Below are 27,804 nucleotides of genomic sequence, written 5' to 3'. Positions count from 1 at the left end.
TTTTAAACACTAAAGCTCTCCTCGTTTAAAATATCAAAAAGGCAATTAAGCCACTTGGAGGTTCATTTGTGATTTTTTTTTTTTAAAAAAAATTCTTTTGTTGATGATGAAATTACAAATGCTCACATCTCCCGAAAAAAAATGAAAGGTAATTCAATCTAATGCATTAATTTATTACCTTGTAAGTATTCAAAAGATTGGCCAACTTGGTTTTTTTTTTTTTTTTTTTGCTAAAACGGATGATTCATACTATTCTAATAAGGATACATCCAAGAAGATTGGAAAATAACAAGTTGCGAAACACTCTAGACAACTCTCTCTCTCTCCAACCCACGAGGCACCTCCAAAATGACAAGCCACATATGAGGCTACTTAGTCCGCAACCTCGTTAGCCTCTCTGAATACGTATCTGGCCTAAAAAACCACCCTGCCATTGATCATAATTTGGATGCCCTGAAGCAAAGGATGATATCCTCTTGCGCCACTGGTGCCATTTTGGATCCAGTCAATCACCATAGTTGAATTGCTTTTTAACATAATTGTACCAGCCCATAGCACACGCCAAGCATGCCCATGCCAGTTGATAAACCGCCGCTTGAAGCATCTCTCTGGAGACTTGTGATTCCAATCCAATTGATCAGCGGAGCAGTTCAGGACTGGTTTACTTTTTTAATTGTAACCCGGAAAAAGGCGATTATAAGCAATTTACTGTTCAAACGGGGGCCTTTTAAACAATTTTCCTCAACAGAATGCATCCAAAACGAAATCGGCATGACCTGACGCAACCTGGAAGTTTGTAACCCGGAGACTAAAAGTAATTCACTGCTAAACCAAGGACTTGTAAATATTTTCCTCAACATAATATCCGGCAGGTCAATTGTAATCCAGAGGGAAAAGTAATTCGTAGAAATTCAGGGACCTGTCAGTAAGTTTCATCAACGTTAGCTCAGAAAGGCTTGTTCGATTTTAATTTCTTCCCCACCGAAAGTTTAATTTCTCTTCCTCTGTTTATTCTTGCTTCCTGGCACGATTGCAGGCAAGAAATTCCCCTCGACGACCCGTCCAGCCCAAGGAAACCGAGTTTCGAACCAATTCGGATTCCAACCTGTGCTTCTCGAATTTGATCGATGGCACCCAAAAGGAATCCTCCATTGTTGCTCCAAACGCTGGTCTTCAATTCGAGGTCTCTTCGTCGAATCCGAAGGGAGTAACGAAACCCTAAATCTCTGTGTCGACTGGTTCGGGGCCAAGAAAGCCAAGATGGTTTTCTACTTCAAGGCCCGGCCGGAGGCGGGCGATTATAGCATCTTCATGGGGCTGGACAAGTACGAGAACGAAGATCTCATCGAGTACGGGTTTCCGGAGGACATATGGTATTTTTTAAAACATTAATTTGATTTCTTTGTCGCGGATTTTCTATTTTCTCGTTACAATCTGTCGATTGCTTGTGTGAACGAAGTATTGTAATGATTTATTGGTAATTCCATATTTCAGTTCAATTGTTCTTTCAACTATATTTTCTTGCCATTTTCTTTTTGTTGTGTTGATTCCATAATTCATTCTCAGTTTGCTATCAAGGTTGTCCCACATATCCATTATCCAAATCTAGACAAGTTTTCTCTTTTGGTCATGCACTTCATGCGATGTCCTTCTGACCCATGCATTTTCATTATGCTTTTTTCTTGATCACATACTCATTGAGTGGCACTAGGCTTTGGGTTTGAGTAGTAATTAAGGTTCGCTTTCTTGAAGCCATGAGTGCATTTAGATGCTCAGCATAATACAACATGCTTGTCATAATATAGTCATATTCAGTTTCTTTCATTTAATACTGAAAAAAAAATGCCCCCTATTGCTTGTGTTGGTGGTTCAGGTATAGCTGTTTTGTTTGGAGCTATAGGGAGTTCTGAGTGTATGGCTATGCTTATCCATTTCTTTGTCAGGGCAGGGGAATCCTAAAGAACATGCAATAACTGGGTTAGTTTTGTCTGAATACATGGTTGACATACTTATAAGAGGATGAGAACTTATGCTTGAGAACGATATAAATTTGACACTACTGGAGGATCAGGAGGTCATTTGACATATAAGTTCTGCTATTCTTTTGTGGTGGGGAATTTTGAAATGATAGGAGGTAGGTGTCTTGGTTGGTTGCTTCTCTGCTAAGAGGCATACCATCATTAGAATTAATACTGCAGAATATAGATGGAGTCGGAAATCTCTATGAATGCTGGTGTACTCCCTAAAACAAAAGAGAATGAAAGAATGCATTGAAGTTGAAGATGTAATGATCAAGAGTACTAAATATGAAATTGTTCATGATCGACAGGTCATTAGGTACGCAAATGACATGAAAGTAGTACCATTAGCTAAGGATTTTAAACATTATTTTATCTAGTTTGTGCCAGTCCGAAGTTTGACATGTTACCATAGTTCAGAAAGATAAACAGCACCACTGGATGATACTCAACTGATTAAAAGTAAAATATGATTTTCTAATCATTTTTTCACCTAAAGTGCTTCGAATTGATCTCCAGTGGAGGTAGGTATGCCTCGACCACTTTATTACGCTATTGGATCTAGTTAAAGGAATATATCGTTCTAATCAGTGGTAACGGCTTGTCCTGATTGTCGATAAATAGTTCCTATCATTTGGTGTACTTCCAAATAACCTAAGCGCAGAAACTAGGGTGCGGTAGTAATATATTTGCTTGTGCCCGCTGTGCATGTGTGCATGTAGACCGGCCAATTGTTGGCCTGTTTTGGCTTATATCATTACTTATGACTTCATACACTGCCTTGTAGCTTATGCCAGGTGATGCATATGTACTCATACATTTTATGGAGCATGTTGTAAAATGCAAATCATATATGCGTCAGAACTTGGAATATTGATGCAACATCTTGCGGCGAACCATCCATGTTATGCTTATAGGGGTGTCAGTTAGAGGAGGATAGGTCTATGATTTTCTAAAAATTATAAAATGGAAATCTCTGCAACACTGGCCCAACCTTCCTACCCCCTGCCCAGCGCCAAAAAAAAAAAACATCCAAAGCCAACCCAATCCAACAAAACCATAATGCATGTTGTCAGAGGATGGAAGTGTCTGTCATTAATGTTCCAAATAATTCTTATAAGAAGACTTGCTAGAGGGTTTGCAATGATTTGTGGTATGTAAATAGGCAATTTTATGATTTCATTTTCAATGACTTTGCACGATGATGCTAGGTCATTTGATCCCATGAATAAGAAAGATGGACTCTTAGAATTTTATTATTAATAGATACACAACATAATCAAAAAATATTCATTGTCTAACTTTGTTGGAAAGGATGTTTCTTGGACATCTATTGTGGTGACTTCATGAACAGAGGGTAGATTAATGAATTTGTATACTCCAAAGTAGCAATTGGAAAAGTTCTGACATTGCAATCTAAATTTGCATGCTATATCATGGAGACATTCTAGTAAAATTATATTATGGTGTTTCTGTTTATATGCAATTCATGCTTGGGAGTGGCTGAGCAAATTATTTGCGGAATTAGCAAGTAGACTTCTTTCATCTGTTACTTGATGTGTGGTAGGCATACTAAGATTATACTCTGGCAAATAATGGTGGATTATCATTGCAAACCTGGTAGAAAAGGAGCCATGGGACATGGCATGCCTTGGGCTCATCTGGTGATTTCCATTCTTATGGCATGGATGGTCAAGTTTGTGCTGGCTTAGCCATCATGAAGGGAGAACGTCAAAAAACATCTGCTGTTGCTCCAACTTAATTTGCTTAAGTTTGTCATACAACATTTTAGGTTAAATTATTGTATAGATTATATGTTAATGTGGCCTTCTTGTTCTTATCTTGGCTGCTCAAACTGTGACGTGGGTGGTTCAAATGGGTCTAGAAAGCATGAATGGAATATGATCTCAATCTGAAGAATGAGAACTTCTGCTGCACCTATTTATGGTTGGAGTGCGTTGAAACCGCATGCACATTCAAATCTATACAGTTGGATACTATTTGCTTATATTTCTAGAAAGTAGAAATAGCCGCCATCCTTTGTTTTCTTGTAAAAACATGATATCTTTTCTTGGACTTTACTTTCTGTCTTTTGGTTATAAAGTAGCAAAGCATGGTTAATAGTTATGCTTTACATAACACATGATAATTTCTTTGTACCTGTTTCCTTGTGCAGCTGAGCGAGAAGCTGTTAATACAGCTGAAAAGGCAGAAAGAAAGCTTCAGTTATGGGAGAAAGTATGTCCTTGAATCCCTTTTTAACATGAAGGCATTAAGTAGATCAGCAAGAAAATTTTGGAGAACATTATAATTGTTGACCAAGATTTATAGTAAACATGGCTCCTAGATAGAAGACACATGTTTAAGGAATATCTTGGAGGGGCTGTTTGGTTGACAAGTTTTATCAGAACGGGTACACAAAAAACCCTAAAAGGATGAGTTTTACAAAAATGGTTGTTTGGTTGTTTTCCAAAAATCCGTTTTGGCAAAATTGATAACTCATAAATCCGAAAAGTCAATTTCATGAAAAACAGGTCTCTTCCCTTGTTTTTTTAAAAAACCTGTTTTACAGAATTCATGTTTTATATAGATCTATTTTAGTATGCCTCATAGGCAACCAAACAGCCCTGTAGCGATATTTAACCACAACTAATTATTTGGTCCTTCCAACTCCAAAGGAACTTGGAGGGTTGGATCCTCCTTGGTTGCATGAGCATAAGCAGGAACTAACAAGACAGGTGTCCCTTCCTTTCAAGCAGTCTCTAGTTTTCATTACGAGACCTCTCCTTTAAGTTGCCCTAGAGTGGAATTGGCGACCAATTATCAGAGGTTCAACATCAACCTGACCTCGTGTCATAAAGATTACCTAAACCTTTAATGGAACCTTCTTGGTTTAAGAGTTTCGATTCATAGGAAGCCCCATCTTAATGGGAAAAAAAGCTCGGATGATGCTTTATTATGGGGAGGAGGATGCTATCCTTAGTTTCAGGGGAAAAAGTTAGCAGTGTATAAAGAATTTTCTCCAGAAAGCTCATTTTTGGTACTGGCATTGCAGAAACGGAGGGAGGAGATGGAGAGGCTCTAGAGGGTGAGACAGGCAGAGATAAGATGCTACAAGGGCCTGATGGTCTCAGAAAAGATGATGTCTAACAAACAAATTGCATCCACCAATGAATACCTGCAAGAACTGGAAGAGGATTTCATGTAAATGTGGGAATTTCAGGCTGATAGAAAGCTCAAACTTTGAAAGCTATGCCTACACCTGATCAGTGCATCAAGGTGAATGATACGGATTGCCCGGACCCAAGAATTATGTTCTAAGGACTGCATCAAGGCACCAGCCTCGGACCTGTTTGATATCACAAAGTTGTCAACAAGGAATGGGATCATTTGTCAGTTCTGGTTGATACAGGTACCCTTACTACACATGATGAAAGACTAATGCTTTAGATCATCGTCTGTTTCTTATTAGAATGTTATTTCAGTTGTACCTTGACCTCCTATCCCATTCTTGATCGGAGAATACTCGATGATTACCCTTGCTATAAGCCAAATGAGCCAAGCGGAGCCAAGACCGAGAGTTATCTTGCTTCTCTCCTTTTATGAGTGTAAATTATTGTTGAACGCCAGAGGCTAGTCATATTTCATGAACTTCGTTTGATCCAATTTGGAAGCAAGAAAATTTACTCAAATTGAAAGTTCTTGATGTTATACGGGTCAAATACCTTCCCCCCAAAGAAATGCCATTCAGAGGTCTGGTTCTTTAACAGGGGAATGGAAGGAGCTATGGTGTTGTATCTTGGCTTCGCTTCACTTCAGGTGCAATCTTCTCTCTTTTAAAAGTAGTTTTGATTGGTTATTTCGGAAGGTTTGGTTCTTTATTTTTAGCCCATGTGGCCATGTCCGGAAACTATGGATACAGGTTGGGGCCAAATTAAATAGGGTATGGGGTGTGGATATGGATCCGAATTCCGAAGGACCCCAACTGCAAGTCTGTAATTGCTGACGAAAGGAAAGTGATGAGAGAGGAAATGCAACAAAATAGCATTCAGCACAGCGCAACCCAACCGCCACGCGTGGTAATGGCAGGCCAGATCACCCACCGCGCCAAACTCCACCGCCACGCCGCGTTATCAAAGGCCAAATCACCGCTTACTTGCCAGGCCGAGGCTGTCCTTTTGCGTCTGCGGCATTGAAAGATTCCAAGGGCTCTCTTCTATCCGGAACCTTTCGTTCTTTTGTTTCTATGCTTCGGGCCCCACTCTTTTTTGACTCCATTCGGTCATCTCCATCCCGTTGCTATTTTCAACCGACTCTTGAGGACGAGATGGCATGGTGAGCCCTTCCTCAATTGACTGCTGAGAGAAGCCATGAGGAGAAATGGGTTAGCCCGACTTTTTACGATCCGATTTGTTTTCACTTTTGGACTGGGGTTGAAAGTTTAGACATGTTTAGGATGGCTGATCGGGTTCAGGAGAACAAGCATATTGGCCTGATCATGAATTTCAGAGTTTCAGGGAGAAACTGGTTGTGAGGCAGTCTCCTTGTGTGTTTGATATATGTAATTTCATATGTGTTTGGTAGTGAATAAAAATTAAAACAATAGTTATTCTACGAGTTTACACTCACTAACAAAATTGTGCATGCTGATTTGTCAAAGAAAATTCTATTAACAAAAAGAATGCAATTCAACCTAATTAGGCTTCACACCACTTCATGTGTGGTATAGGTTCTATTCTGAAATTGTTCAGCATTAGGTCTACATCAGCTAGTTCCATGTGTCTCAAATTTAGATCATAGACACCATACTAGATCAAACCATGTGTCTCATGCTGAATCCTGCGTGCGCCGTGCGCCTGTTTTGTTGTTTTTTTGAATTATATAGAATGGGGAATGCATGAACCTGAGGGCAATCTTTTCTAAGGCATCCTACGGTTGAGGAAAAGATCATCTTGAGTGATGGAACGGCTCCCTTCCAATGAGGACGAGGAAGATTCGAGGCTCTGACACGCCCCCACTCTCTTGTACATGGGAAATGATACATGGGCCACTTGCATGTCGATGTGCAAAGTGCCAATTTCTTTCATCTGCCCTTTACTCATTCCAAGATAAGCATCACATAAGGAAGGATTAGATTCGTAAGAATGCCCACTTGCATGCTTTATCCTATCAAGACATCATAACACAATCACATTACACTATTGATCTTATGACCACTCAGCAACCCAATTTTGTGATGGCCATCTATCTTACCTTTGCTCTACGGAGCTATTTGGGGCACTCACCTCTATATCCAGGGTCCAGATAGTTCTAGTAAAAGTAGTGATATTACTTGTATGGTACTCAAAAGTCGAATCCATTCTGATAGACATAAAGCAAGCATGATGTCAGTGATATAACCATACAATGTATTGGTATATCCGTAACGTACACATATTAGTGACTCGGCATGCTGATGATGAAAGGGCACAAGAACTAATGATTTTTAAAAACTACACTTTATAGCTCATTAAATACTATCTAATTTTATTATCTCATATTTATATTTCTCAAATAAAATAAATATGGATGATAGATATGCCATCAATTCCAACACTAACCCATGGCATTCCTGTGAGAAGTGGCCGGCAGAAAGCTTTTAGTCGGCAGGCTTGCTTCCATTGATTCCTCTACATTTGGAAGGGTTTTATAGTGATAAAGAGGAGAGGGGTCTTGGGATTTCCCCCCCTACTTGTGATCCCTCGAGAGAGGAATCGATTCCCCTGCATCAAAGCATCGGTTTGAGCGAAGGGGCCCTCGGTTCCAGACATATAGCAAGCCTCCTTCGGTCGGATTTGCTTGGTTTTTGGGAGGGAGGGAGAGAGAGAGAGAGAGAGAGAGAGATGCTGGAAGGGAAGGCATTGATCCAGGACACGGACATGCCCGCAAAGATGCAGCAGCAGGCCATGTCCTGTGCCTCCCAAGCCCTGGACCTCTTTGATGTCCTCGACTGCAAGAGCATCGCCGCCCACATCAAAAAGGTCTCACTCTCTCCCTCTCCCATCAAATTGTTTTCATTTACAGACAGAGATATATATATATAGAGATATATTAAAAGGATACCACCTTTTTGATCCGACTCCACTTCCTGTCTAGCTTCCTCTGTTCTTCTTCACAACTCCCATCCTGGATTATTAAGTTGGTGGTGGTGGTGCTGGTGGCAGGAGTTTGACAGTAGGTATGGGCCTGGATGGCAGTGCGTGGTGGGGTCCAACTTCGGGTGCTTCTTCACCCACAGAGAAGGAACCTTCATCTACTTCTGCCTTGAGACCCTCTACTTCCTCATCTTCAAAGCTGCTGCTGCTGCTTAGCCAGCCTCCACACTCTCTGCTTCCTCATCTTACCAAGCTGCTGCTGCTGCTGCTGCTGCTGCTTAGCTGAGAAGGGAGGAAATAGAACGCTATCAGATCTTCTTAGGGAATCTTTCCTCTTCTTGTACAGAATATATTTTCTTCTCCTCCTCCTTAGGGTGTCTTTCGAGCAGGAAAAAACCCCCTTTGTGCATCCAACAAAAAGTTGATGTATCGCAATGATATAATAAATTTTCCGTTTGCATCGAGCAAAACAGTCAAATTGTTATGAATTCATATAAATATACCTACCCTGTTCGTCATCTTGATTCTGAATGGAGAATGCTGGCATTCAAGAAAGCTGAAAAAAAGCAGTGGCAAATGGAGAAAGTTGTTTCGGAACTGCACAAGATGGTATCAGATGCCAATCAAAGTGAATACGATGATCTTTCAAAGGCCCAAGTCTTTTCTTGAGCATCACATTTCTCGCTATAAAAGAAGCGTAGATCACAAGCATACATTCATAAACATGCAGGAGCTAAGCGACATCAGCTGTGTGTGTATGCCAGCTTTTTATCTACCTCTCGAATCAAGAACCCAGCAGAGGAGAATGCAAACAGCTTAGAAAAGTTTGGCAATCATGCAGTAATTGATGAAAAAAATTGTATCAACAGCTGAAATGTTCGGTAATCATGTTCATCTTTAAACATGACATCCCAAAATAACTATCATATTTCAAAAAATTTGCCATACACACAGCATGGTTAAGTGAAGCATAATCCTCTTCTCAGTTTCCCCTGCATTTTCTGTGTGCACTCTCACAGCGCTGGAGTCAACAGGGGCTTGTTTGTAACATGGGCCTCTAAGTTCCCAAGAACCAGGTCCGCCATTGCTTTACAGGTTTCCCAGGTGCTGCTCCCCACATGAGGCACCAACACCACGTTTTCTAAGCCAAACAGCTGCTCAGGGACATCTGGTTCATCCTCAAACACATCGAGGCCAGCCCCTCCAAGGCGGCCCTCGAGCAAAGCCAACACAAGCTCTGGCTCATCTACGTGAGGTCCCCGTCCAATGTTCACAAGCACGCCCCTTGGGCCCAAGGCATCAATGACCTCACGGTTGACAATGTGGTGAGTTTCCTCTGTCAGTGCGCACGCTACGATCAGCACATTGCAGTTAGCTGCCAAAGCAACAACACTTGAGTAGTATTTGTAATCTGTCTGTGGCTTTTCTGATCTTGAGTAATAGCTGATGGGGCAACCAAATGCTTCAGCTCTTTTGGCTATGGCCAAACCAATCCTGCCAAGCCCAATTATACCAACTGTTTTACCACTGAACTGCAAGAAAAAGACTATCGCATGGTGAGAGTTCTATAAATTCTAATTCAAGTTTCTTAAATTAAATGATGCAAGTGCAGAGGATGTGTAACCTGAATTCTTTGTCACTCCAGCATGTTTGGTGGTGGTTTTTATTTGTTGGAAATGGTTTTCATGGTACTCAAATTAGCATACAGAGATCTATCTTGATAGTTTTTGATTTTCCAAGTAAAACTGAGATTCGTGCGGCGATTCTTATCAGCTTCCTGACAAACAGTGTTAAACCTTGGGTACCAGCAAAGCAATTGTTGCACATATACTCAAATTGATCGTGATAGTATGCAATCTCATTGAAAAGCAAATGAGGCGACCCTCAGAACTGATGGCCAAGAACAAGGACATTAGGATTGTTTTCATTATACATATGCTAAGGAACCGAGATATGGATGAAGGTGTATCTATTAAAATCAGAGCTAGGCAGCTGATGCGGAGAGATGTTTTCTGGGTTTTATATGACAATGTTATAAGGTCGCGATGCGAAAGAATGGAGAGCATCTAAGCAAACAAGACAAAGGAGGCAGGGATAGAAATGTTGAATGGATATTTTGCCAAATTAAGATGGAGAGAGTGAGGACGAAGGGCTCGGACCTATGCCGTAGGGTATGAAAAGTAGAGGGAAAAACATAAGGCAACAGAAAAAGAAGTTGCTAGAGACAACCTACAAAAGCTTGCAGCAATATCTTGAGTTAGCCATTAATTGGAACCACTGGTCGGTAAAGTTTTATAAACCAAACACCAACTGGACAATGCACTGGGTTATGATACTATCTAGTAGCTATACGCAAATCCTTTTGTTTCAGATTTCTCATAGTTGGTTGAATTATCTTCTAAGCTTTTACATACTTATATGTATAAACAAGATGCATAAAGTACTTCTGACTTTTGCCTATTCTATAATTTTCGATTGAATTATTCTGATTAGAATTTCTGCTGGTAGTAACAGTTTTAAATTTCCTAAAATCTGTCTCGTCAGGTGGAGGTCTATCTATCCTAGACTAAGAGTTGATTCACAACTTACACATCTTCAAATATTCCCTCCTTTTTACCCTACCAAAGATCTGGAACTGATGAAAGAAGGGTCCACTGTTCAGATGAGAACACAAACATATAGAAGTCCAAAAATTCATGATTTTCAGTAGTCTAGTAAGCTAGGAGCACTCCTTAAAATATGGGAAAGAAGAAATAGTTAAAATAACAAATCACCAACATTTCCACAAATGTTCTACCTTATTTTTGATATGTACTATGTCTCTGAGCTTTAAGATGGCATTCGTTCAATTATCTTTTATGACAAATAAGATAACTTCTTAATTAGTAATAATTGGGCTATTTATTTAAATATAACCAAGAAATAGGAGAAGGTAAGATTGTCAAAAATGTCCGCTAAAATAGTCATGTGATGCCATACCATTGAAGCAGTATCCACTTAACCAAAATGTGGCCATTTAGTTCTATTAGCCATTTAGTCATCTGGTTAGTTGCTACTCAGTCAATTAATCTGCTTGATCATGTATATTTATGATCCAACAGTTGGATACAATATGATCCCTAATATACTAGCTAATGTGATGCAATGATAACTTGTATTTATCTTATTTTGTGTTGCTTATTTTCAAGGTATTGCCAGTACCTAGAACAGTCATATTTCAAGACAACTAAATATTTTAAGAAGAAAGAAAGTTCTCTTTTAACCTAGTTACACACAATCTCTTCCCCTACAATAAACAAATGGTGCTAGCTACATCAGAACAGAATAAGCTTGCTTCCTTCAACTACCTCAGAAATGTGTTTGTTCCCTCCATTTAGAGAGAGACAGAGAGAGAGAGGGGGGGGGGGGGAGGGGGAGAGGGAGGGAGGGAGAGGGAGGGGCTTGGGCCAGTTGGTGAGCACAGCTGTGGTGAGGAAAATGGGCAAGGATGGTATGTTAGTCTGGTTTTCAAACAGAGACTTGGAAGGCACACAAAAGGGCAGTGGCAAGGTAAAAGAAAGCCAGGGAGGAATACAAAGAGGGGAAATACATACCTAGAAGAAGTAAAGGGGGAAGAAAAAGCTTCACATTGGCGAGGCTGGAATTGGCAGTGTGGTCTGTGTAGGTGATGGGAAAGAGAATAAGGAGGTGATATGCCCAGTGTGCCAACAGTCAGTAGAGAGGAAGAAAAAGGGGCATGTTAACATATCTCAATGGGGTAAGGATCGAGAAAGGATCAGAGATAGGAAAGGATTGAGTTTATATATATATATATATATATATATATATATATATATATATATATATATATATATATATAGACATGCAATTTATATTATATAAAATCATCACACTAGCCTATGCCAGTGGTCTATGTTGGATGAAGCGTGAGCTTGGCCTGAAACTCAGTTCTCAAGCTCTATGCCAGGCAGGGCAGGCTGAGCCTAATTTGATTGGGCTGGAACTTCGATTACCGGGAGAGGAACGTTTTTCTCTCTCTTGTTTTTTTTTAAATAGAAATGGGAATTACATGGACGGTTTGGGGACTCTCAGGACGGATGAAACTGGGGATTCACTCACCCAAAATGTAAATGACTCATCCCTTCAAAATGACACCAAATACAAGAGGTTGTGGGTAAACTTGTCAGTTTACACCAGATAGCTACTATATGTAGACTCAACCCAGTCGAAGATGACTGTTGGAAACCCACTAAAAAAACCCTCATTTAATGCTGGCCTTGTAAGTGAGCTTTCGAGGCTAAGTAAGTTTATAAATCTTTATACCGGATTGGGCACATATGGAGGTGGGTGACCAGTAATTGTCTATAGCCACAAAATGATCATTGATCACTATATCAGAGTTAGTGGAAAAAACAAATTCATAATCGGATAAAGCTAAGACCAAGCACATATCATTTTATCAATTTGGATTTTCACTGGCAATAAATGATAAAAAAGAAGATCATATCCAATAGTTTTAGAAATCTGATCCTCACTTCATATGATACCAAGCGATGATTAAAAGTGATTGCCATCTCTACAGGAAGGAAAGAGAGCTATTCCTCAATATCTGCTAGTTCTAGGGATATCATTGTTTAGCACCAACAGGTCGACCTTTCACATCCTGTTGCTCTATATACAATATCAAAAGCCTTAAAGACCACAAAGAAGCATCTTTGCTTGCCTTTGTTAGTAATCTAACCAACCATTTCAAAAGAACCCATTTGTAATTTTAAAGGACTATGTCAGATACCCCATGCACTCTAGGACCACTGGATTATCCAATAAGCATCATAAAGACCAAGTTTTAGCATATGCCATGCAAAAGCTACCTCAGATGACTATTAGCAACATTCAATTTTAGTTCCACCTTAATAGCCTTTTGAGATTGTACACATTCCTCAATTTAAAACTGTCATAATAGAGAAGCTTGCACAAAGCTACACCAAGAAACAAACCTCTTCAACTACGGGGAATACTGCATTCAAATAGCTAATATCTTGATAACATTTTGTGTTCGATCTTCTCATCTCCCACATGATACACAAAAGAAAAGAAAAGAGGGGGAAAAGTAGAGGAAGAATAGGGGTAAGACAGAAGGTAGAGGCCTAAAGAACATAGAGGTGAAGAGGCAAGATAAAAGGAAATTGGATAAAAAGGGGAAACAAGAAAGAACTGGAAAAATATCAGGAATATGCCAGTGATCAGAAATCCACTGCGAGCTGGTGTTACTTCCTTTCTCCTCGAGGATGGGATATGGCAATGGATGGCAACATCAGGGCACACCTCCCTGTCCCTTAATGAGCTAGAACATTTTAGGTTGGGTTTGAACCAAAGAAGAAGTGGTTGGTGAAGGGGACACTAATTAGGCATATGTGATAAGTTATTTTTATTCTTATGACATAAAAATGACATAAATTGCACAAAGAAGTTTAATATTCTAAGTCATGTATAATTAGAAACTAATTGGAAGTATCACATAGCTTCATCAATTTTGATTCAACTAAATGTTAAATATTAGCTAAGAATAACTTTGTATAAATTTCGGATTACTACCTAGTTGCCCACTAACTTTCCCAGATGCCCCGAGACCACCTTGGCAACATAGGCTCACTGTGTCCATACACCTCATTCTTCTCGCTTTGGCAACATGGATAAGTTGATACATCCCATATGAATGAGCATTTCCAGCCAGTTACTAATTTCCGGCATTATAACAAACAGTAGTCAGTCATCAATAATAGAAACCACAGTAACAAGAAGACACAAGGATATCAAACAAAACAATCCTAGTTGATGCAAATTTATTGATAAAAGATACGACTTGGAGCTTCCATGAAAGAATCCTCATAAGAAAAGAAGAAGAATACATCTCAAACCTTAGAGGTGAGCTTGTAATCCCCCTTGGCCTTCCATGCCCCGCCCCGGACGTACCGATCGGCCGCGAAGAGCCGGCGCATGGTGGCGATCGCGAGGCCGATGGCGAGGTCGGCGACGTCGTCGGTGAGGACATCTGGGGTGTTGGTGACCCGAATTCCCCTCTCCCGGCACTTGGCGAGGTCCACCTTGTCGAGCCCCACGCTGAAGGACGCCACGATCTCCAGCGCCGGCAGCGCGTCGATCGTCTCCGCGTCCGCCCCCACCGCGGTGTTCCCCACCACCGCCCGGATCGTGGCGGCATTAGCCCGGAGGAACTCCCGCCGCTTCTCCGGTGGGGTCTCCCACAGCCGGAAGAGCTTGCACCGCTTGCTGAGCTCCTCCTCGAGGTAGGAGTCCATGGAGTAGGTGAGGAGGACGCCGAGGGACTCCATCGCCGGTGGAGACGGCGGCGGCGGCGGCGGCGGAGGAAGAGAGGAACTAGGTTTAGGGTTTTGGTCGCCCTGCGGTCCTCGTTCTTCTCCTCCGCGCTTGAATCAGTTTTGCCGGCGAGAGTGGACTGAATACTAAATTCCGGATCAGCTGCTCCAAGTAGAACTGTTATTTGATACACACTATCCACTCCGTGGCCGCTATGGCTTATTGTCTTGAGTGCTCTTTTTTACTAACTGTAGTATTCTATCCCATTAGATTCTAACGCGTTTGCTAAAAATATTTACTTGGATGAGTATGGTAGGAAAAAAATAGCATAAAAAGATAGTATTAATTAATATACTAACTCACATATAGAGTTCGAATTCAGGACCTCTGCTCTGATACCATATTAAAATCACCATCTATCCCAAAAGCTTAAGTTAATAGGATGAGGTGGATTTATTTATATATTTTATATTTTCTTACAATAATTGGTAACAAATAGAAATCCTTCAATAGGGAAGAGTTGTGGAGATGAATTCTCTCTACATTCGGTCGATCTTCCTCAAAATGGAACGATACTCGTGCTGCAGAACTTTGGACCAAAGTTAAGAACGTGAAATCCTCTCGACGCTTATCATGGTATATAAGAGATACGTCGAAGCTTTGTCCGCATCAATATAGTTATTTCCAGCAATAATTATCATCTCTTATATGCTTCTTGTCTTGGTAACTCACTCTTTGGTGATTTTTGATGGTTACATGCATAAATAACTCCCTATCATCTGAAAAGTTCCTTTAGAGAGTTACTTCCGACAAGCAACTATTCAAATATGGCTTCTTGGGTAAGTGATTAGTGGTGAACCGCGACCTCTTCGAGCGTCGGGATACGAGTTATTAATCATGTCTAGGTCGATGTAATGTTATCGACCACTTCAGTATGGTTGTTCAATAACTAATAAATTTCCTTGTGTAAGCAATACCAAAGCTTTTATGCTACTATCTTCCATCAAAATCCTTCACTTCATTCGTTCGAGCCATCCCAATTACCACTTCACTGCACTTTGAATTGAAAAGCTTTATCGCTGCCTTCATGTATCACTCTCTTTCCGAAGAAAACAGTATCTTGGCTTCAATCAATGCAACACCATTTTGCACCTCAATAGTTTTTAGCCTACGAACTACTAGTACAGGAGAAAGACCATTGGAAACCAAATTGGTAGGACAGTCCAACTTTCACCTCCAATTCTTAAAACATACTATATTTCCAATCAACTCCTTAGCCACTGTCATTTTTTTGTCAAAGCAGCACCATTTTCACAAGTTACAAAGGCCAATTCAACTTGCAAAATCTAGGAAGCTCTGAGGCATAGACTTTAGAAGAGAATTATTTTAAAACAAATTAATTCTTACTAAAAAAAAGAGGTTTTTGCTTGCATGGAATTTACCTCTCTTTGTGAAATTGAGGCTATAGATGCAATCACAATAAGCATGGTAGTATCATGGTGGGAAGATGAGAATGTTTACTGATGGAGGTAACATTGCGACATCAATAACGGTAAACAAAACAGTTTTTTGGTAAAATAAACTATCCTTCTCATAGCAAAAATGAAAATGAATTCTGTTCCAGGCTGTTGTTCCTGTGAATGGAGAAACTGTGTAAAACACAATAAACTGACAGAGCAAGAGTTCTTAAAGGAGAAGTGCAAGCTCTGGCTATCATTAGCTTCTAGGCCTGTGAAGAAGAAATAAAATACTTAGTCCAAACCAAAAGGACATAACTTTCATAACATAACAAGAATCATCAAGATTTATGCTTATCGATCGCCACCAGCGACTGCAAAAGAAACTCTCACATTATAAATAAGTCACAACAACCTACTCAAATAGCACTCCTTGACAATGACAACACCTCAGCTGATGTTTAGTGCTCTTTTCTATTGATTATATTGTTCGATATATTTCTATATAAAATAGCATTTTTTGGCCACAACATATACAGCATCATGTATAAAATAGAACTTTGCAGTCGATATACACACAGAACCTAAGGTCCTCAGATACATAAAAAGCTTATTTGGTATACTAATTCAGAAGCAACCTCTTCAATAAGCCAAGCCAAGATATGTTCCCCCACTTCACCTACAATTTGGTCTGTGTCTTCCATGCAAATCCAATTAACCCAGCCAGAGTCCCACATAGCATTTAGCATTGCATCCTTGCATTTGAGATCTCTCTCCAGCCTTATATGAAGACTATCTGCGGCGGTAGCATCATCATCAACCATACTGTAATTAGTCAGTTCGCCGATCTCATTACTGATTTCCTTCACCAACTGGTCTAAAGAATGATATACCATTCTGCCCCACAAGTTGGTTTGGACCGAAGAATGAATCAAGTGCTTCTGATGATGGCTTTTGCACACCATTAACTCTTCTGCAATGTCCAGTAAGAGCTTAGCATTTCCTTTTCCATCCTTATCTTTGCCTTTACTCTGATAGCATACAGGTCTGATAGCATCAACACTGAAAAGTTCTCGTGCGCGGTTAAGAAATGATTGGCGGCTCAAAAGCAACAGTTTTAGGTCACCTTCTATTGCATTTGCTTCTCCCGTAGTTGCTTTCTTTTCAGGAAGTTGAATAGCTGCTTCTTCTAATTCAGAGATTTTTCGAACTCGTTTGGTCTTTCGCATGACTTCACATAATACATTCTCGGTTTTTATTGTGTCATCTGCAATTGGAAAAAGCATCTAGTTTACCATAAGTTTTAAACTATTCCTATCTCAAAAAAAAGTTTTAAATTATTCCTTAAAAAAAAAAAACTAAGTTTTAAATTATTATATGCTTTCTGCTGTGGTCTCATCTTTGCAGAAAAGATGCTAAATATGGATTAAAATTTGAAACTAAAATGACAAGTTCCATGTAAAGTTATGAACTAACTAACCAACAATTTGAACAATCTGAATTCAAGTATGTGCATGCAGATGTGTTGGTAAAAATGTGCAAGCTGAAGCAAGACTCATGACTAAAAGAAAAGGATTTGTAGCTAAAGCTGGAAATTATATAAATGGCTTACCTCTGTTGCGTGGTTTTGTGTCTTGGTCAGACTGTTCAGGGAGCTCATCACCAGAAACACTGCTGCTTCTTGCCGAAACACTATCCTTTTTATTATGAGAATTGAACTCTCTGCCATCTTCTTTGCTTTTATTACCATCACTCTATAATAAATATGATATAATCGCCAAAACCAGAAAATTACCAGTCAGTGATTTAGTCATCTGATAAATTTTGATTGCATGTGCATGGTAACCTACTAATAAATGTAATATAATGGCAAAAAATTTTTTATAAAATTACATATTTTCCTTCATTATCTTTCTACTGAGATAGTCACCTATGTAATATATTGATGCCATTTTTCCTTGCTTCTTTAAAATCTTTTTCTTTTTCTTTTTTGTTCCTTTTTTCGAAATATGGCGGGATTACCACCTTTCCGGTTTGAACCCAGAATTTCTCCTCGGTGAATTCTCCAAGGGTAGTGGTGCAAAACAGCAGACCAAAGTCCCACTGGTCACTACTTGAAAATCTAAGCCTTTACCTAACAAACAAGTTATTATGCAAGGAAGAATTTGGAGGAGAGACTTAACTGTTTTGACAATGTTAGATGTTTTGGCTGGTTTTGCTCCTGCAATCTTCTTCTCCTTTGTGGAATCAGAGAAATTCTGTGCCGCCGATTTTGATGAACATTTTAGATTTCGATTTTGTGATGTACCTATTTGTGTGGAAGCAATATTCCTTGCTGCTGATAGTCTTTTATCAGGCTTTGCCAGTGCTGTAGAAGTAGTTGGATGTGATATTGGCATCTTTGTGGCCTTGTCATTCTTCTTCTCTTCCTGTTTTTTCTTATTCAGCAGCAGTGGCTTCCGTTCTTCAGTCGGTTTTTTATGAGCCTTAAAAGCCTCTTCCCTCTTCTGTTTCTGACATGAAGAAGTTGTGGCCTTAACATTTGGTGATGATTTCTCTTTAGTCTTCCCCCTGGTCTTCACTTCTTTTCTTCCTAATATTTTGGTTACGACACTTGTCTGCTCAGAAACCTTCTCTTCCTGGACCAACTTAGTTGATCTTCTCCCTTCCTTAACCATGACCTTTTCTAAAGTAAGTTCCTTCAGGACCTCGCCTCTCCCCTGGCGTGGTAAATGCAGAGATTTCACAATCACAATTTGTGGCACATCATCATCCCTATAGAAATCTCTGGCGTACCGTTGCAGCTGTGGAGTGTCAAAGAAACTAGGCCGACATCTGCGGTCGTCAACTTGGCTGCTCCTCAAAAGACCTTTGAATTGCATTGTTTCTATGATTCCGCGTAGTGCCTTTCTCTTTGGATATGGAATTTGCTGTACAACTTGCAGCTTCCTTGCCTGAGGCATTTCAATTTCAAGACTATGTCCTGGGGAATCTATGCTCTTCCCCTTCTTTTCTTTTTTGGCTGGCTGAACAGGTTCTGAAGAAGGGACTTCTTCCAGACCCATTAGCTTAGCAATCAAATTTGGAGCTTTTGGCTTCTTAGGTTGGTCTGAGGCAACAATGGAACCAGCTACCTCTACCTTTTGCTCGCTTGGCTTATCCCTGGAACCCTTGCTTTGAGTGTATCTCGGCGACTTGCTCGAAGAAGCCTTCTCATCATCAGAAGATAATGACAAGAGGTTCTGCCTGTAGAGGCAGTCTCCTATCACTTTCTTCAGCTCCTCAACTAGATTCCTCGAAGACCCATCGATAGAAAGTCGTGGTTCCTGCAATCTATTGTGGTAGCTTCCACCTGCAAATATTTTAGAACCCAATGCATCAAAATGGTTTTCTCGTTCTAATTCTTGCTCTCTTTTATATATGAACTCTGGTTTCTTTTTCCTATTCATCCTGGACATTAGCTTTGAGTCATTTTGAAGCTTCTCGAGCATGATTAACGACTCCTGGAGATCCAAAGCACTTCTCAGAAGATCTTCTGCAAAATATTTCCATCGCCCATCAGGATTTGGTGCCTTGGACCACGAGCCGATCATCTGGTTCAGCTTGCGAGCTCCTGTAAAGACCTGCAATAGCTGCAACTCACTGTCATCTCGGTAGGCCGTGGCCTCTTCTTCCTTACTCATGAAGGGCACCGGATCTCGGCCACGGCGGCCTCTTCCATCTGCAGGCTCTAATGCAAGAGAAAGGGAGGTCTTGGACCTTCTGCTTGTCCCACATTGGACTGTTTCATTCCCATCTTCAAAATCCAACAGGAAGCGTCTTTGTTAAACGTCTGTGAACAGCTGATCTTAGATTGTCTTGAGGCATATTCCACTGCGGAAAGTTGAGAAGGAAGAAAAAATCCTCAGATGCCACACACAAAATCTAACTCCCCAAGCCAAACATCACTTCTAGAAAGGAAACTTCACACTCTATGAAACTTACATAGCACTGCTCCCAAGACTCATAATCTCCTCCTCGCAAGGGTCTGATTCAATGAAGAACATGATAAAGCTTGAGACTCTGTGATTCCCAACGCTATGAAAGTAAGAGATTTACAAGAACAAGAAAAAGGCAACGATTTAATCAACCCTAAGGCGTTAAAAATCGTAAAGATTTCTATTGCCTCTACCTTCTATGATCAAACAGGTCCTAAATGCAAACGGTTAACTGCCAAAATTGAATAGGCGAATGGAAAATGGAAGATTCACCTGCAAACCCAAGGGAATTCCAGGTGTTTTCACTCCTACTTCCACAAATTCTTTGAGATGCACTGCAGATCCTTTTCCATGAGACGTACAATTGCTTTCTTCTGGTGCATGTGCATGCACTTCTTCAAAACTCAAAAGTGTTTTAGGAGGAGGAGAAGAAGAATAAAGGATGGCTCGCTGGTTGGATTTCTTCACAGCATGGCTCATTTACTCTGAATGAATATGTTTAGTCTGTCAGCTGTCAAGAAAATAGCAGAACTGAGTGCATGGAAAAGACTACTAAAGGAGAGCAACATCTTTTACTAAAAAAAAAAAAAAAAAAGGGAGAGCAACATCTGGTTATGAGAAAAGGAAAGCAACCACTCCATAATTAAGTAGAAGAGAGGAAAGGTGAGTAAATGCCGAGGAAGAGCAAACGTGGAAGCCGACTAGAAGAAGGCATTGAGGAAGCCCAGACGGCGAAACGAAGTAAAACACGGTTCGCAGATCTTGTCACTTGGCCATCTTTCCTTCCTTGAAGAGACCAGACGACACTTTTTTCGTGGCACACAGCGAGCGCTGTTGTTGTGGTCCACCGTCCACCTAAATGTTTTGATCAGCGAGTCCAAGGAAACTCTAGAGGACTTTGTCAAAGGATGCTCTCTCTGTGGGCAAGTCCTGTGGGAAAAAAGATGTCGTTAGTGTTTTTAGATGCCAAAACATTTAAGCAATCCTCTTCCTTTTGATCACTTGGGCAATACACTTGCCACACTTGTAACTTTTATTGGAATCTAGATTCATCCTCTCTCTCTCTCTCTCTCTCTCTCTCTCTCTCTCTCTCTCTTGTGTCTACTGTCTTGTTTGAGAGTTACTTTGGGCATTGGCTAGGGAAAAGGGTCTGGCAAAAGAAAACATATGGCAAAAGAAAACATACAAGAAGATAGCTTAATGTAATCACAAGGCGCCTATGTTGAGTTGGCTTTCGAATCTCATGTTACTTGTGAAACTATACATGAAAAGTCCGAAAGACAACCGAAGTTCATCACAAAAGGTGACAAGAAAATGACACAGTAATATACTAAAGAAATCTCGTGTCTCTTCAAGAAGCGTGTTCCACTCAAAGCACGGATGTCTTGATATGATGATTAGAATAAGTCAGCTTCTTGAGCTGTCCAAATCCAAACCCTTCGTATGCTTATTCAATTCAACGTCAGCATGCAGAAAATTAATGCGATTAGTCATGTAATGATATAATATACCAAATTGAATGGCTCAAGAGTCATTTTCTTCGCTTCCATCTATTTTATCAAAGCCCGTTCATGTGTCTATCTTTCGCTTCCCTTAGGAATTTATATTAAAGCCCCTATTTTTTTTTGTAGTTTATTGGCTCTCACCCCAAGGAATGGGTCTCTCGATATAATGCGTCATCCTTCTACGGATACTAATTACCATTAGTTGTCCCCTTTTTTTTTTTGGGTACATTTCCCTCTCGTCCTTTCCATTCAAAACAAAAGACAGCTACTAGCTCTCATCACAAGCAACTTCAAAAATATGATGACGGGTCGATGATTGGATCACTATTGAAACAACTCCAAAGTTAGGAAAGAAGTATATAAATAAAAGTAAGCAAACAATTCATTCAAATATAGGGATGGCAACTGAATAGGCCATTATAGGTGGATTAGGTCGGATAAAGCTACAATTTTTTTTTTACCATGCAAATCAATTTTATTTTGTCTTGGTGAGAGAATTTGTGAAAAGTTATATATATCTAGAACGAATTTAGAATAGGTTTTACCATTGCTCATATTTTTTCTAGATTTGCAGGTTCGATAAAACCTGCTCTATTATGGTTAGGTCGGGTTGGATACGTGATGGCGCAAAGTAAATTACCATTCCTATTCAAGTACACATTATTATTCTCTCTAAAAAGAATATAGTAAATATGCACATGATGTATATACATATGGTGCAATTAGAAATCATTGGACAAACTTGCCCTCTATATTTAGAGCATTGAAATTTCTTTTATTGGAAACGATTGTGAGAGGCCTGCTTGGCATTATGCTCATGCCCATCAAGGCATCCTTGTGGATGGGCGCATAAAGATCCATAGGCCTTGATCTTCTCAAGTGGGGATCCTTATTTTGAGCCAGATTGAAGGGGGGCTTTGCTATTCTAAATCTTAAAAAAGTTGAAGAAGAACTCTATTATGTAAGTGCTAGCAGCAGCTGTTCTCCTTGCTAGATCTTGGAATACCTGCAGAGCTTCCCTTTATTAACTTGTGTTCTGGCCTATCCCTGTTGGAAGACATCAATGTTATTATGTCTTGGCAAATACCAGTCACAAGCTGGGTAACAGCTCCAATGTTCCTTTCTGGCTTAGATTGATGGTTATCATCAGAGGCCTCTAGAGAGAAGCATGTACTGTATGGAGCTCAGCAAAATTATTAGTCTTAGTAACAATGAACAAATAGCAACTTGTTTATGTTGTATATATCTTAGGGTGATGAATTATTGAGTTATTTGGTTTTAGGTTGCAAGTAGATCGGATTGACCTGCTTCCTATCTCAATTTGATTCGAGATTAATTTAGTCTTAGCCCAAATCAAAGTTATTCGGATTGGGTTGGGATTCGAAAACATGCATGCCTTGAAAATAAATAGGATAACTTGAAATGATCCAAAACTAGTACACTATATATTTCATAACTCTTCTTGGATATGAGAAATTAATTTTATTTTCATAATATAGTTTGTTAAAATTTGTATTTTAGTTATAATTATTTTTTTATGGAAATGTTATGGAAAAAAATTGTTTATGTTATATGATGTAATTAGGAAACCAATTTATATATGTGTGTTATGGTTTATGTTCAGACTAATTTTGATCCCACTTTTACCCAAAAAATCCTATGGATCAATAAAATTAATATTAAACCCAATTTGTTTCAACTTGAAGGGAATTGAACTAGGTTTCGGCTTAATTTTTTTGGTCCAGTTCCAATGGGGATTGTATTTGAGCTGTGCTCGTCACTGATCCAACCTGACATGCTTGCAATCTTACTTGTGTTCCTTATCAAAAGACTCAAAGAGTAATGAAGATATATAGGATCATCGCGCTAATGCTTGATGGTTAAATCAAATATAATAAATTAAAATAAACATAACACATGCATGAGAAGGATATTTTTTTGAAAAAAATATTTTTATACTCATGAAGGTTGACTATAAAGAGAAAATACTGAGTATTTTTTTTGAGAGAGAGAGAAAGGGGGAAAGACATACCTATAGTATTAACAGCTAAGTTCAAATACTTGGTGATGCACTATCTAAGACTTGAACCCAGAAGCTTTAGTTTCTAAATGGTGCGACCATTGGGATAAGCGCTAATTTATAGGATTATGTCGCCTTTGGAGGTCGATTTTTGCAAGTTCATCACATCTAAATACTTTTAGCTGAGTTTAGATTAGGTTAAAACACGCTCGGCTTGTTCTGACTCTTTTGGCCTAATGCATGCTGAAGGCTGTGGTCTGGCCTACTCTTATTGTCATCTTGGAATATCTGCAATTTTACAAGTTTTTTAAAAGGTTCTAGCAAGATGTAATAGATTCTAGTTGCTTTTATGAACATACCATGCTTCCTCTCTATGAAAAATCAAATTCACTTATCGAGATTCCCATGTCATCCTCCGGCCAAAAGCTAAAACGACCTCCCAATTTGGGCACTTCTTCCTTGATGCAGTTCACCTACTTTCATACAGGAAGTCTTTTATACTGGGGAGATGATTCAGTAATCCATGAACCTCACCTAAGAGTAGCACAACTGGTGGGGAATTTTCTCATTGCTCCCCTGCGAAATAGGTTAAACAGTATAAGTACAAGTTGAGCAACATAAAGCTCCACATTAGCTTTTCCTTCTGATATTTTTGAGTTGCCATATTAGTACACTTTATACAGGGCTCAAGTGTGATTGATGCAGTAAAATCTAGCACCAACTGATTTGATTCTGCAGCCTGGCATTCATTTGAAGTTATGATTCATGGACTAGAATGAAGTCTTGCAAGGTTGGAACCAAGCTCAAATATTTGCTTATTGACATGATCTAGATTGAATAAAATAGTTACCACCTTACTCCTATTTGTCCTGTAGTTGTATATGCCTTCAAGTCCTAATCTCAGAGAACTTTAGGCCATGCCATGCAATGCTACATAACACAAAGCTTTTCTTATAAATGATATGAGATGTCATGAGATGTGTATTGTTTTTTTCTTGCCCTTACTTGTATGATTGTTAAGCATTTACTGTTGCACAATTAAGAATACAATTATGAATTTCTTTTATCCATCATGAGCTAGGAATATTTTGCTGGTCTTATCCATCTATCACGCACTAAATGTTTAAACAAAAACTGGAGGTTTTCCTCCCATAGTATATATTAATCTATTTCAAATTCATAACCGTTCAAATATCATATAAATGCACATAATTCAGTGTTATGCTTTAAAAAATAGTATATTTCATTTCTCTTTGTAAATTGTAAGCCAGGTTACTATATTAAGTCACCCTGTAGGTTTTTGTAACGTTAGCTCATTCACATGAAATCTACAACGATGACAGTGAAGCCAACGGGGCTTTCCTTCCCACAGCCTTGAGCTTTTCCAGAGCCATGACGGTAAAGTGGTATATGTCCTAACTCATTTGAGATATGTATTTTTTTTTTTGGTCTTCCTTGCACAATTATTGAACATTTAATGTTGCATAATAAATTTACATTAAAAAAAATAATTTAGTGCCATGTGATGCTAGATAATAGTGAAGTGTGACAAAGGCTAATGTTATGAATATAGTTTTTTTTTTTTTTTTTCTGACATGAAACATCATGAGCTAGGAATGTTTTGCCGGTCTTAGCTGCCCACTGTGCACTAAACGTTTAAACAAAAATTAGAAGTTTTCCTTCCATAGTTTTAATTTCTTCCAAAATTATGACTATATAAATATCACGTAAATGAATGGACTTCAATTTTGTGTTTATAAAAATGGCGTATTTCATTTCTCCTTGTAAGTCAAGTTACTATATTAAGTCACTCTTTGGGTTTCTATAGCATTAGCTCATTCACATGAAATCCATGGCCATGATGGTAAAGTGGTATATCTCTTGACCCATTCAAAATAGGTATATTTTGTCAGCCTTACTTGTGTAATTATCAAACATTTAAGGTTGCATAACAAATTTAAATAAAAAATTCAATTTAGTGCCATAAGATGCCAGATATGGTGAATGCGATGAGGGTGAACGTTATGAATATAATTATAAATTTATTTTATCTGACATGAAACATCATGAGTTAGGAATATTTTGTCGGTTATAGCTGCCCGTTGTGCACTAAACGTTTAAATAGAAATTGGAGGTTTTCCTTCCATAGCATTAATCTCTTCCAAAATTATGACTATATAAACATCACGTAAATGCACAGACTCCAATTTTATGTTTATAAAAATGGCATATTTTATTTCTCTTTGTAAATCAAGTTATTATATTAAGTTAGTCTTCATAGCATTAGCTCATTCACATGAAATCCATGGCCATGATGGTAAAGTTATCTCTTAACCCATTTGAAATAGGTATATTTTGTCAGTTTTACTTGTGCAATTATCAAACATTTAAGTTTTCATAACAAATTTAAATAAAAAAAATTCACTTTAGTGCCATAAGATGCTAAATCATAGTGAAATGCGACAAGGGTAAACGTTATGAATATAATTACAAATTTATTTTATCTGACATGAAACATCATGAGTTAGGAATATTTTGTCGGTCATAGCTATCTGTCATGCACTAAACTTTTAAACAGAAATTAGAGGTTTTCCTTCCATAGCATTAATCTCCTCCAAAATTATGACTATATAAACATCACGTAAACGTATAGAATTCAATTTTATGTTTATAAAAATGGCGTATTTCATTTCTCTTTGTAAATCAGGTTATCATATTAAGTCAGTCTTCATGGCAATAGCTCATTCACATGAAATCCATAGCCATGATGGTAAAGTTATCTTTTATCCATTTGAAATAGGTATATTTTGTCGGTCTTACTTGTGCAATTATCAAACATTTAAAGTTGCACAACAAATTTAAATAAAAAATGCAATTTAGTGCCATAAGATGCCAGATCATAGTGAAATGAAACAAAGGTGAACATTATGAATATAATTACAAATTTATTTTATCTGACATGAAACATCATGAGTTAGGAATATTTTGTCGATCACAACTGCCTGTCGTGCACCAAACATTGAAACAGAAATTGGAGGTTTCCTTCCATAGCATTAATCTCCTCCAAAATTATGACTATATAAACATCACGTAAACGTATGGACTTCAATTTTATGTTTATAAAAATGGCGTATTTCATTTCTCTTTGTAAATCAGGTTATTATATTAAGTCAGTCTTCATAGCATTAGCTCATTCACATTAAATCCATAGCCATGATGGTAAAGTTATCCCTTAACCCATTTGAAATAAGTATATTTTGTCGGTCTTACGTGTGCAATTATCAGACATTTAAGGTTGCATAACAAATTTAAATAAAAAATTCAATTTAGTGCCATAAGATGCTAAATCATGGTGAAATGCGACAAGGGTAAATGTTATGAATATAATTACAAATTTATTTTATCTGACATGAAACATCATAAGTTAGGAATATTTTGTCGGTCATAGCTATCTGTCATGCACTAAACGTTTAAACAGAAATTGGAGGTTTTCCTTTCATAGCATTATTCTCTTCCAAAATTATGACTATATAAACATCACGTAAATGTACAAACTTTAATTTTATGTTTATAAAAATATCGTATTTCATTTCTCTTTGTAAATCAGGTTACTATATTTAAGTTATTTCTTCAAGTTTCTATAGCATTAGCTCATTCACATGAAATCTATAGCCATGACGGTAAAATGGTATATCTCTTAGTCCATTCGAAGTAGGTATATTTTGTCGATCTTACCCTATGTAGTTATCGAACATTTAAAGTTGCATAACAAATTTAAATAAAAAAATTAATTTAGTGCCATAAGATGCCAAATCATAGTGAAATGCGACAAAGGTAAACGTTATAAATATAATTATAAATTTATTTTATCTGACATGAAACATCATGAGTTAGGAATATTTTGCTAATCTTAGCTGGCAATCACGTACTAAACGTTTAAACAAAAATGGGTGGTTTTTCTTCTGTAGCATTAATCTCTTCTAAAATCATGACTATATGAGCATCATATAAATGCGCGCACTTCAATGTTATGCCTGTGAAAATAGTGTATTTCATTTGTCTTTGTAATTCTGATTACTATATTAAGTCACTCTTCCGATTTTTATGGTGTTAGCTCATTCACATAAAATCCACAGCCATTGCATTGATCTTTTTCGAGAACCAAAGCAGTAACATCTCTTAACCCATTCAAGATAGATATTTTTTTTGTCTCTTATTTGTATAATTATCAGATAATTAATGCTGCATAATAAATTTAAACAAAAAATTCAATTTAGTGCCATGTGATGCCACATAATGGTGAAATAAGCAAGGGCTAAAGTTATCAATATAGTTATGATTTTTTTTAACATAAAAT

The 27,804-nt window shown here is 38.4% G+C and overlaps 3 protein-coding genes and 1 non-coding gene across 6 annotated transcripts; 2 read left to right on the top strand and 2 right to left on the bottom strand.

The window, feature by feature from the left end:
- Positions 1-968: 968 nt before the first annotated feature.
- On the top strand, positions 969-6,630 carry LOC103714341 (uncharacterized). The gene is made up of 5 exons (XR_005513393.2): positions 969-1,373; positions 4,195-4,256; positions 5,074-5,430; positions 5,504-5,837; positions 5,941-6,630. It is a non-coding gene; the product is annotated as an uncharacterized LOC103714341 (transcript).
- Positions 6,631-7,725: 1,095 nt separating this feature from the next.
- On the top strand, positions 7,726-8,630 carry LOC148700505 (dynein light chain LC6, flagellar outer arm-like protein). Its single transcript, XM_008801581.5, has 2 exons — positions 7,726-8,038; positions 8,222-8,630. The coding sequence occupies exons 1-2, from the start codon at positions 7,901-7,903 to the stop codon at positions 8,366-8,368; spliced, it is 285 nt and encodes a 94-aa protein (XP_008799803.1). The 5' UTR covers positions 7,726-7,900; the 3' UTR covers positions 8,369-8,630.
- A 160-nt stretch (positions 8,631-8,790) lies between these two features.
- Positions 8,791-14,688, bottom strand: LOC103714445 (hydroxyphenylpyruvate reductase-like). Its single transcript, XM_008801736.5, has 2 exons — positions 14,071-14,688; positions 8,791-9,684 (listed from the first exon to the last, which is right to left on the bottom strand). The coding sequence occupies exons 1-2, from the start codon at positions 14,500-14,502 to the stop codon at positions 9,166-9,168; spliced, it is 951 nt and encodes a 316-aa protein (XP_008799958.3). The 5' UTR covers positions 14,503-14,688; the 3' UTR covers positions 8,791-9,165.
- Positions 14,689-16,400: 1,712 nt separating this feature from the next.
- On the bottom strand, positions 16,401-21,188 carry LOC103701453 (uncharacterized). Of its 3 annotated transcripts, none has more exons than XM_039130257.3 (6): positions 20,556-20,703; positions 20,196-20,433; positions 19,930-19,972; positions 18,129-19,818; positions 17,558-17,699; positions 16,401-17,212 (listed from the first exon to the last, which is right to left on the bottom strand). In XM_039130257.3, the coding sequence occupies exons 4-6, from the start codon at positions 19,626-19,628 to the stop codon at positions 16,539-16,541; spliced, it is 2,316 nt and encodes a 771-aa protein (XP_038986185.3). In that variant the 5' UTR covers positions 19,629-19,818; positions 19,930-19,972; positions 20,196-20,433; positions 20,556-20,703; the 3' UTR covers positions 16,401-16,538. The 3 variants fall into 3 exon arrangements, with proteins under 3 accessions (XP_038986185.3, XP_089782817.1, XP_089782816.1); XM_089926691.1 differs by having other exon boundaries at positions 19,930-20,007; positions 20,556-20,672; XM_089926690.1 differs by having other exon boundaries at positions 20,196-21,188.
- Between the last annotated feature and the right edge of the window lie 6,616 nt (positions 21,189-27,804).

The sequence above is a fragment of the Phoenix dactylifera genome, chromosome 12 (assembly GCF_051530095.1).
Source record: "Phoenix dactylifera cultivar Ajwa chromosome 12, Ajwa_hap1_PhDact_Kaust_v1.1, whole genome shotgun sequence".
NCBI classification, from domain to species: domain Eukaryota; kingdom Viridiplantae; phylum Streptophyta; class Magnoliopsida; order Arecales; family Arecaceae; genus Phoenix; species Phoenix dactylifera.
The sequence above is the reverse complement of the archived record's forward strand: the minus strand, read 5'-3'. Positions and strand labels throughout refer to the sequence as shown.

What these genes read in the sequence shown, in the direction of transcription:
- LOC148700505 (XM_008801581.5), top strand. Translation starts at nt 7,901, where the DNA reads ATGCTGGAAGGGAAGGCATTGATCCAGGACACGGACATGCCCGCAAAG. An exon ending in TCGCCGCCCACATCAAAAAG is followed by an intron (nt 8,039 to 8,221) that starts GTCTCACTCTCT and finishes TGCTGGTGGCAG; the next exon opens with GAGTTTGACAGTAGGTATGG.
- LOC103714445 (XM_008801736.5), bottom strand. Translation starts at nt 14,502, where the DNA reads ATGGAGTCCCTCGGCGTCCTCCTCACCTACTCCATGGACTCCTACCTC. An exon ending in ATTACAAGCTCACCTCTAAG is followed by an intron (nt 9,685 to 14,070) that starts GTTTGAGATGTA and finishes TTTTTCTTGCAG; the next exon opens with TTCAGTGGTAAAACAGTTGG.
- LOC103701453 (XM_089926690.1), bottom strand. Translation starts at nt 19,628, where the DNA reads ATGAGTAAGGAAGAAGAGGCCACGGCCTACCGAGATGACAGTGAGTTG. An exon ending in CATCTAACATTGTCAAAACA is followed by an intron (nt 17,700 to 18,128) that starts GTTAAGTCTCTC and finishes TATTTATTATAG; the next exon opens with AGTGATGGTAATAAAAGCAA. An exon ending in CACAAAACCACGCAACAGAG is followed by an intron (nt 17,213 to 17,557) that starts GTAAGCCATTTA and finishes TTCCAATTGCAG; the next exon opens with ATGACACAATAAAAACCGAG.